This window comes from Corvus brachyrhynchos, unplaced genomic scaffold, assembly GCF_000691975.1.
Source record: "Corvus brachyrhynchos isolate BGI_N302 unplaced genomic scaffold, ASM69197v1 scaffold283, whole genome shotgun sequence".
Lineage (NCBI taxonomy): Eukaryota > Metazoa > Chordata > Aves > Passeriformes > Corvidae > Corvus > Corvus brachyrhynchos.
In genome coordinates this window covers 1,313,856-1,324,177 of record NW_008237409.1, presented here as the reverse complement: position 1 = coordinate 1,324,177, position 10,322 = coordinate 1,313,856, and the positions used below count along the sequence as shown (strand labels likewise).

Below are 10,322 nucleotides of genomic sequence, written 5' to 3'. Positions count from 1 at the left end.
AGCCGCTGGGTTCCTCGGCTCCGCAGCCCCGCGGTGCCCCGGGAGCGGCTTGGGAGGGGATGAGGGGCTCCGGCTTCCCCTCAGGAACGCCGGTTCCCTGCACCCAAAGCAGCGCTTTTCCGTAAAAAGGAAAAGAAAGTGCCGCCCTTCCGCCCGACCTCCCCCAGGGGTGACCTGGGGACGTGTTACAAGAGCCCGGAGTGACAGGACAAGGGGGAATGGATTCACACTGACAGAGGGAGGGGTAAGTGGGATACTGGGAAGAAATTCCTCCCTGTGAGGCTGGTGAGGCCCTGGCAAAGGTTGCCCGGAGAAGCTGTGGCTGCCCCATCCAAACTAGATCAAACCAAGACAATCCTGTTCAGGAAATCTCCCTTAAAGGATTGTAGTTGCAAAGAAGCCATTCCTGCCTGACTGGAATTCTGACACAAGCCGGGTGGGCTGAGAACACGCTGGGCAGATGAAGAGAGAGAAAGCACACAGAGCTGGGCCTCTTTTGCCTGCAGACTTGTTCCATCGAGGCTGCACAGTCAGGCAGGTCTCTGAATTAGCATCTTATGACCTTGTTTATTCTGGTTTCAGGCTCAATTACAAAACAGTACAAAATTACTGGACATGTAAAGTATCAGTTATTTCAAAATAGTTTTATAGAAGAAAAACAGTAGGAAGAGGAAGGCTTTACTTTCACATACAAGTGGCTTTTTTGAAGTGTCCAGGGAAGTCTCTGACAGCTGCATTTATCAAACCTGAGAGTAAACATTGTATGTTTTTTGTCTCTGAATCTCCTGAAAGTGTCTGACAAATGTATTGGGGCGGTCTGAACACAGACAATATTTTCAAGCAGCAGTACAAAACTGTGTGAAAGTAACACAATCTTATTCTCAGAAATACACGGCATTCATTGCACAAGCACATGCTCCAGCTTCTGTAAGAAGCATCCAGGAATTCTCTCCTGGCATTTCAGTAGAGACCTTCTATCATGTAAACCTTCACCCTCACCCCGAAGGGAATATAAGAAATGTTTTTCTCCCTTCACCATCGCTGCCATCTTCATTCTTCTGTTCCAGCACAGACAGAGGTGTCAGCCCCAGCTCACCAGTCTGAATTCAGCTTTCTGAAACAGTCTGTAATTTACTGCCCTTTTTGTCTTCTTTACCTTTCTTCTTTTCCTTAATATTTTCCTTTGTAGTTTTCCTACAAGAAACACATTGGAGATCAAGACACCTGAGCATAACCAGTGGCTTAAACTCAGCTTGCTGTCACCTGACACATGGCACCACACAAGGCAAAATGCTGTCATTAATCCAATCTCCAGTAGACAGATACTGTCACTAAAACTTCATCACTAGTATCATTAGGACTGGGTGGTTCATCCAAACAACTTATGTGTTACTTTGGTTAAACTTTCTGGGCTGTTTCTGGATAAACAGCATTGCTTACCTCCTCTTCAGAAAAACTTACTTACATTTTTCTTCTGCCTTTTTTCAAGAAGGACTTTGGGGTGGTACAAATGGATTCTCTTGTCAAAGGCTTCTTAATTAATTTCTTCTTTTGTTTGCTGAGAACAACATTTAGTGAAGAAAGATTAAATTACTAGAGATTCTAGTTCTAGAAACTACTAAAAGCTATTAAAAAGCACTAATTAAAAACTGGTAAACTGCTCAAATGAACGTACCTCTGCAGTTTGGGCAAATGTTTTATGTATTCTGGCACAGGACAGCCAGCGCGCTGGATAACGTTGGCAATACTGGAAAGGAGAGAAGGGAAGAGATCAACTCCAGTGCACGGACAAGTGATAAATATTTTTTGTGGAAAACAGCAAACCAAACAAACTGGCTGGTTTGTTGTTGGTCTTTTGTCTTGTGGTGATTTTTTTTAAAGCAAGAAATAAAGACACTATTAATAAAAGACACATTACCTCCGTAATAAAGGTTTATCATCTTCTGTAAAGAAAGTGACTGCCTTTCCTCTGTGTCCTGCTCTTCCAGTACGACCTGTCAAATTTTGCAAAGAGATTTTACTTTAAACATCTCCCTTTATTCCTCCTCACAGCCCCAGCCTCCTGATGCATGTTCATATACTAAGCATACACCAAGCAGCCAATCCCCAAACCGTGCTCCTAGTGAATGAAAGCACAGCTATGTCTGAAACACCTACATAAGGTTCACAGATTACTGACAAAAACAGGAGCATCTACAATAAAGACCTCAGAAATGGGAAAAAGGAGGTGATTTGTGAGCCATCCCTCACCTATCCTGTGGATGTATTCCACTGCACTCGTTGGCAAATCGTAATTGATGACCATATTCACACCTTTGAAGTCAATCCCTCGAGCCAGTAATGCCGAGCAGATGAGCACCCAGATCTTCCCAGCTCTGAAACTCTGCACTACTTTGTCTCTCTAGGAAAAGAACAGAAAAGATATTTGGAAACAGCCCAAAAAAAAATTTGAGAAAGGAGGTGAACTTGTTTCGTTAAAGTTGTCGTGATGTTAAGGAATAAAACTAAACCTCTGAACAAAAACCCACAGGAATTTGCTGCCAGGGTTACCTGGAGTTACACTCTTGCTTTTACCTTTCTTTCTAAAGCATTTCTTGAACAGAAATAAAATCCTCCTACCTGCTGCTGAGTCTTGTCTGCGTGGATGACATCCACATTGATGCCTTCATAAATAAGCTCATGGAAAAGCTCTTTAGCCCTCTCAATAGACTGTACAAAAACAAGGACTGGAGGAGCGAAACCCTGCAAAAGAGTAAATTTATCTCAGGTTCCAAAGTCCTTTTCTGTGCAGAATCTGAGACACAGCAGACTTGGGCAATGGTTTGTGTGTCACAGAGAAGTGTTTGACCTGGGAAATTGGGAGTCCCTGACAGAACACAGCTCAGTTCAGCTCAGGAAGAACATGCTCAGTCTCTCCAAAATAACTTTTTAACAAGCTCTCTCATTGCTGTTAGTTTTCCTGTCTCAGATCCAACAAACAGCAGCTCTTGTTCTACTGTCTCTGCTGCAGAGTTTCTGAAACCAAAAATCCAACAGACAGACTTCCATGGTTTTTATATACATTAACAAATAAGTATCCTATATATTAATAAATATATGTAATATATATAACCCCCATAATAATATTACCTGGTGAATGAGAAATACTTCACAACAAAACCTATTTCACCAGTGCATGTTCCTAAGCTTGATGTTTATTTGATGATAAAGTAATTGGCAAAGCAAAAGAACACTTTATTCAACACACGAGAAAGATCTACGTGCCTACACAATTTTTTTCTGGAGACAACCAACCTGCACTGCTGACTAACAACAGCCACAAAACCAAGCAGGCTGATGATGCAAAGAAAACAATTTCGCAGGAAATAGAAAAATAAAAAAGCAGAAAACACCTGCCTTGCTCCAACAGAAACCAAGACAACGCTGTCCAGGTTGAGCTTACACCACTCCTCCACGTCGTGGGCGAAGGTAGCGCTGAACAGGGCCCTCCTGACCAGGTGCGAGGTACATGCCAGGAAGATGGAGGCCAGCTGGTCCCGGAACCCCGACTTCCCATCCTCAAACAGCTTGTCCGACTCGTCCACCACCAGCCACTCCACGCTAGGAACAGGAGGTTTGCTTTTCAGGAGAGCCACTGGGGGAGAAGTGTCACTTTTGAGTGGCAAAGCACATTTGAAACAGACTCTCATACCTGCTCAAGTCTATTGCTGGAGGATCTTCTTTCAGCAAATAAATGAGTCTGTTGGGAGTAGTAACCAGTATGTCTAGTAAAAGAAAAGGAAAGAAGCAAAATGTCAAAAAAGATACAAAATAAACCCAACAAACAGAGCCCTGAGAAACACCAGTTCCAATCCAATCTGCCAGAGATACAGTTTAGCAGAGTCCATGTCAGGCTCACTTCCCATTTCTTCCCTGCCACTCTTTGAGTGTTGCACAACAGACTGCACACCCTGAGTGGCATTAACCATCTCTTTAAAACCACACAGCCCAGAGAGAAAGGTCAGTGACATTTTTTAAATTTTTAGAAACACTTCAGTCCTTAAAACAGTTACCAAATTTCTTGGAAGACTTGGGCCCAAACTTCTTGGCTGCCTCCGCTGCCTTGTGGATCATGTGGATTCTGAAGCCTGTGCCCTCTGCCAGCTTCACCAGCTCCCGGTGGGTCTGAAAAGACAGCAGAGATTGGATTTTCAAACTGAGCTGATGAGCTTTTCTAACCAAAACACTGCTGACAATCATGGAATCGTGGAATGGTTTGGGTTGGAAGGGTCCTTAAGGCTAATCTCGTTCCACCCTTGCCATGGGCAGGGACACCTTCCAGGGATGGGGCAGCCACAACTTCTCCGGGCAACCTAATCCTGAAGACAGAGCTTCAACCACCACCCTGATTTCAGTGTTAAGAGAAAGCTCTCTGGTTTCCTTAGCATAATAAAATGCAGCTCTCTAACAGGCATTACTCACTTCACTACCATATGTGGCTCCCTCTCTCGCATGAATAAAAACTGCCCAAAGGTGCCATTTTTATTCCATTTTAATAACACAGCTTTGTTATAAAGTTACTCCTTGAAATTCTGAGTTTGGGACAAACAGATAAACCTCTCGTAGCAATCTCAAGTAGGAAAGGAGGTTTTAAGAGCACCTGAGCATTGGGCAGTTTAAAATATGATCAAAGAACCTCGAGCCTCTAATCTAATCATTTAGATTAGACCCAGATAATAGATATGCACCTACTTCACAGAAGTCAAAAGACTTGAAAGACACATTTAAATTAGCTTTTTCTGCTATGTGAGGGCAATAAAGGAAAAAAATATTTACTGAGCTGCTATTTTGCTGATGCAGAGTGAAAATACTGAAGTACATCAGTGCGAGATTCCCTCAACACACACCTGGCTGGCAAGTTCTCGGGTGGGTGATATGATCAGAGCCCTGAATCCTTTGTTCCTGGGTTGTTTCAGATGTGTTAAGAGAGGGATACAAAATGCCAGTGTTTTTCCAGACCCAGTAGGAGCTGAAGCCAGAAGCTCCCGACCCTGTAAGAAAATACAAAGGGGTTACATTCCAGTAGAAAAAAAAAAATAAGGAGTAAAAATCACATTCCCATCAATATCAATGCTGCAAACTGACCCAAAATACCTGAGGATGAGGAAAATTGTAATGGCCAAGCTTTCAACTCTGATGCAGTTGATTCAGCTTTAAAACTGCCACAAACGCAGCCATGGCCCCAGATTTTGGCAGAATCCCTGAAATCCCAGAGAACTTACATGCAGCATGACGGGAATTGCCTGCATCTGGATGGGCGTTGGGACATGGAAGCCTGCAGCCTGGACATTCTCCATGATTTTAGGGTGGACTTTGTACTCCTTCTGAAGCTGATCAAAGGTGGCAATGGGGTCAGGGAGATCTGTTCCCTGAATGTTGATCCTGTGCTGGTTCCTGAAGCGATTTATCTACAAGGCAAAAGACACACTCCTTCTTTTTAACTTAACACCATAAAACTCACCACGTATGGATTCACCTCCTGATTCTTTCCCCCACACTCAGTCACCCTCCTTCCAAGAAGAATCACCACAAAAAACCCTCAATTTTCAAATCAAACACCCACAGAACACCAGGAACTCGTTGCTGCATCAGAATTCCCTGGTCCCACCTTTTCTCTCCTCAAGCGTTCAAGCTTCTCTGCAGTAGGTTTTTTGTCTTTGGCATCTTCAAATTTTGCTTCTAGAGAGGACGTCCACTTTATTCCATTGTTTTCTGACAGCTCTGGCATTGATACTGCTCCTGGAAGCCACAAACAAATTGAAATGTCCTTTAGTAAAATACAGACAGGCATTATTTGGAGACAAAAAAATCTCAGAACCTTTTTTCTCTCATTCTCAATAAAACGAATGAAGACTCCAGAAGGATGGCAACCACATGCCCAGGTCTCAACACTGAATCTTGGCCCAGTTATTAGATCAGCTCTGAGCCAGACCAGCCAAGGAACCCAAAACTGGATGAGCTTTAAGGTCCCTTCCAACCTAAACCACTCTGGGATTCTCTGATGATCCTGCCAGGGATACACATGTGTGTACAAATACCTCGTGTCTTTTTCTTTTTTCTTTTCCCTTCACTGCTTTCTGCCGTTCTTTTCCTCTTTCCTGCCACCTCTCCGTCGTTCTTCCCTGCTCCATCCTTCTGCTGCTTCACCTCCTCCTCAGCCCCTGCGAGCCCGCAGCCCTCCTCGGCAGACCCCTGAGGGGCTCCCTCCTTGTTCCCGAAGAAGTCGAGGCTCTCCAGCGAGACGCTGCCGCGGTTCCCTTTAACCACCTGCGGGACAACAGGGAAAAGGGTGAGACACCATCGCCAGGCCCCCGCTCCTCAGCGCCGCGGGCGGGTGGGACGGGGCTCCGGAGCCTGAACCGTGCAGGGGCCGGTCCCCGAGCCCTCCCCAGCCTCCCCTCGGTGTCCCCGCACCCCGAATCGCCGCGCGTCGCTCCCGAACCGCCGCACATCGAAGCGAGCCCCGGCACCCAAGCGCCGGAACAGCTCATGGGTCTCCATGCTGCCGCGCTCCCAGCATCCCCCGCGCCGCCGCCGGAAACGGGGATCACTTCCGGCGCGGAGCGGCCGGGTACCATGGCAACCGCCCCGCGAGGGCGTCATGGCCGCTCGTTACCATGGCAACGGCGCGGTCAGGCTTCCCTAGGCCGCAGCGGGCCCGAGGCCACGGGAGATGCCGCAGAGGGAGGGGAACGGCTGTCGCGACAGCACGAGGGAGAATTCCTTCCTCCTGCGGGGCTGTGGATGCCTCCATGTGGTCCCTTTCAGCTCTGCTGCAGTCCTGCAGTCTGGAAGGAAGCGGACAGGAGGATGTTGTTGCTGCCCTGTGCACAACCACTTTGCTTAATCCTTGATTTGTACTAATACAGTCCAGCCTCACAAGTGTGCCTGAAGAAACAAATGCTTAACGCCGTGGCAGGAGCAACCCAGCAACTGGCTGAGCTCCTCAGGGCATTCAAGAAAGTTTGCCCAGATTAAGATCAGAATTTATTTAATTGATGTATTTATTCATTATGATAAACGTGAGATCCAATAGCGCAGGTAAATCTAGTACTCTCTATCAGATAAAACAATACAGATTTTTCCTGGTTGTTCTTGAAGGAAAACAAACAGAAATCTAATTAGCAGCAACAAAAACTGATGTAATAAAAGTCTCAAAGGCTAGAGATATACATTGCTGAAATCCAAGAGCTCTAAGACATATAGGTCATGGCTGTTCCTCCTGTAACATTCACTGCTTTAATAACAAACTTGGAGATGAAAAATTGGGTAAACCTGATCCTCCCCTCTGCCATTCTCTCCCTGATACATACTGCTTTTTCTTTGCCAAACTTTTAACTTCCCAGCAAATGGGTGGAAGCAGACCCAGGGACCTGGGTGCAGAGCATCACAACGGTGACAATTCCCTTTCTTATGTCCCCAGTGGTGTATTTACAGTGAATAAAGACTCAACTCCACATCCTTCGTGCAGTTCCCAGGCTGAGGCTCCTGCTTTTCTGCGGGGAGCAGTGACTAATGGTTGCTGCGAGAGGATGGGGAAGAATGTGGAGGCATTTGCGTAACAAAGAACTATAAATCATCTCCAATATCCATCACTCACCAAGGGATGCTGTTGGCAGATTCAAGAGTGAGGAAACAGGGAATATTCTCTTCATTGGTCAGCTGGGAAATCCTTTTGTGTCAGGAGTGAGGAGCTCTGCTTCCCAGGGCAGAAAGCCCTGTGCCGGGAGTGAAGGACCATGGAATATCCTGAGCTGGAAGGGATCATCCAGTCCAACCCCTGGCCCTGCACGGACACCCCAACAATCCCATCCTGTGCCTGAGAGCATTGTCCAAATGCTCCTGGAGCTCTGGCAGCCTTGGGGCTGTGACCATTCCTTGGGGAGCCTGTGACCACCCTCTGGAGCTACTGGGGTTCTTGTCACTCTGCTGCTCCTGCTCTGAGCAAGGTGACCTAAAGCCTCACAGAGAAGGGCCGCTCTCAGGTGCCATCTGCAGAAACCCCACAAGGCAAAGGATGCCTCGATGTTCCCTGTCATTGATCCAAACCTCCTCGGAGCCTCCTCACGGGGAGTTCCCACTCCAGCTGCACCACAGCAAACAGGAAACATCTGCCCGTGCCAGGCTAAGGGGTTATCAACCTCCCAGCCACAGCCACCTTGAGGGGGCAACAGCACTTACTGCAGCAGTTCGTGCCTTTCCCTGAACCCCCTGCCCTGGCTGTACGTGCCGAGGAACACGGCGCTTCCAGCACGCCGGGGCTGGATACAGCCACAGCAGAGGAGGGAAGGGCTGCCCATTCTGCCTGGAGTGACTGGCAGGATGCCCACGGCCTGGACTGGGATGTGTGGGAGAGCCCAGGCTCCTGGTTCCATTTGTTATCCTGGCAGGAGTCCCTGGGACCGCAGCAGGTACAAGTGGGTGGGGAACAGCTGGGCACTCTCCCGACCCTGACACAGCCCCATGCCTGCAGGGCTCGGGGATCTCTGGGATGGTGCAGAGCAGCTCAGCTGGGATGTGTCCCTGGGCAGGTCATTGGGCTGTGCCCGAGGCGTGGAGCTGAAATAAAACCCCGTAAGATGGCAAAGCAAATCTGGTGAGTGCGTTTATTCCATCATGTGCACACCCAGGTCTGAGTTCCTTACCTGTAGCCGTGGGCTCCTGGAGAAGTCCAGCTAAAACAGCATCTTCTGTGTGTGTGTGTCCATCTGTTCCACAAGGGTAAGGCAGGAATTACAGGACAGTGGGACTTCTGCACATGTGCCCCCCACGCCCTGCCCTCCTGCTACATCATCATCACTAATATGCACATAACAGTCAATTAGCCCGGCCGAGCGCACTCGTGACCTCTGATCCCTGCTGTGTCCCCCGATCCATTAACAGGCCCTCAGCCCTTAGCTCTCAGTATGAATTGATGTAGCATCCATTCTCTTGCAGCAAAGAAACATGCGTCCTCATTCAGCTGTCCATTTCCACTTTCTGTTCCTTTGTCCTCCCCTTCTGTTCCCTGTGTTGCTAACCTGGTCACCACTTCTTGACCCCACGTCCTTGTCCCTCCCAAGGGTGTTGTAATCCCAACCACTACCAAAAAACTTTTACTTTTTTCCCCTTTACTCACATCTTATTTAGCAAAAAATGGTTTCCAGCAGTGTGGGAGCTTTGATCCCCTATTCAAGAAATCCTTGCAATGTTTTTTTAAAGACTTTCTTTCTAAGGCAAATGAATTCTTCATAAAGGGGGAAATGGTGTGCTGGTTGGGCTCTGTTCATCTGAGGAAGACAAACGATCTGTTTTATTACTTGAAAAGCATAACAGTTGAGTGTGTAGATTTGTGATTTATCTGTAATTAAGAATCCATTTGAGCAGCATATTAATTACAGAGAGGAGAATTAATTTCGCTGAGTAGGAAAGTAAAATCAAAGTTCCTTGAATTAGAAGACAGCATAAAATGTCTGAGGCTTGGGTTTTCCATGGCTGTGCATTACGCCTACACCGGGACAGGATAACTCTAGGGCACACTTGAGTTTTTTGACTTTTTTTCTCCCTGGGTCAGAGAAATAAAGTCCAGGGCCTCAGAGACCTCTCCCTGCCAGTGCTGGTGGCTCGCACCGCATTCCCGTTCTTCCTGGGCTGCTCCCATTGTGCCGCACACGCCGCTCCTTTGCCTGGGGGCTGCAGCGGGACCCATGGGTCTCCCACCACCCGCAGCGGGGGGAAAAGGATCCTCCAGGATTAAATGGTCCCTTGGCTGCTGCGGGGAGCCCAGGCATGGCGGGGCAGTCCCCGGAGCTGCAGGAACAATCGGAGATGCACTGGAGCAGGCAGAGAGGTTTTCTCTGGATGCTTGAGTGCGTTTTGAAGTGTTTGTGTGCAGTGCCTTGGTTCAGCACAGCAAACTGTTCCAGAGCTGTTCTGCTGGTCTTCCTGACTCACATCTCTGCCCCCATCAAACCTTTTCACGGACTGGCGAGGATCTTCTGCGAGCACATCACGGACACCCCACGTCAGCGGGAGGTGGGATCAGCGCACAGCGCCTGGCACAGGGACTCCTCGGGCTCCGCTCCCTGCCCCGTGGCCAGACCGCAGCGGGAGCTGGCACCGCCCGCAAACAGCCCGGCCTCCCGAGGCCAGCACTCTCTGCATTCCTCTCTGTGTACTCCTCAAACTCTGCCACCAGCCCGCTCAAAGGCTTCAAAGGCTGAGCCTGTCTGCAGCGCGCAGGGAGTGACAGCGCTTTCCCCTGTGACCTGTGCCGGCAGCGCCGGGACCTCAGGGCAGCCGTG

At 48.2% G+C, this 10,322-nt stretch overlaps 1 protein-coding gene across 1 annotated transcript; it reads right to left on the bottom strand.

Moving 5' to 3' along the window:
* Positions 1–541: 541 nt before the first annotated feature.
* DDX52 (DEAD-box helicase 52) lies at positions 542–6,574 on the bottom strand. Its single transcript, XM_017730929.1, has 15 exons — positions 6,454–6,574; positions 6,078–6,306; positions 5,648–5,778; positions 5,262–5,447; positions 4,887–5,030; positions 4,053–4,164; positions 3,692–3,764; positions 3,397–3,600; positions 2,925–3,015; positions 2,620–2,742; positions 2,251–2,401; positions 1,919–1,994; positions 1,676–1,747; positions 1,466–1,558; positions 542–1,194 (listed from the first exon to the last, which is right to left on the bottom strand). The coding sequence occupies exons 1-15, from the start codon at positions 6,538–6,540 to the stop codon at positions 1,107–1,109; spliced, it is 1,860 nt and encodes a 619-aa protein (XP_017586418.1). The 5' UTR covers positions 6,541–6,574; the 3' UTR covers positions 542–1,106.
* Positions 6,575–10,322: the final 3,748 nt, after the last annotated feature.

Coding starts and splice junctions, on each gene's coding strand:
- DDX52 (XM_017730929.1), bottom strand. CDS start 6,540: ATGGAGACCCATGAGCTGTTCCGGCGCTTGGGTGCCGGGGCTCGCTTC. Junction 3,765..4,052: donor CAAGTCTTCCAAGAAATTTG/GTAACTGTTTTA, acceptor TTCTTTTACTAG/ACATACTGGTTACTACTCCC. Junction 1,559..1,675: donor CATTTGCCCAAACTGCAGAG/GTACGTTCATTT, acceptor TGTTGTTCTCAG/CAAACAAAAGAAGAAATTAA.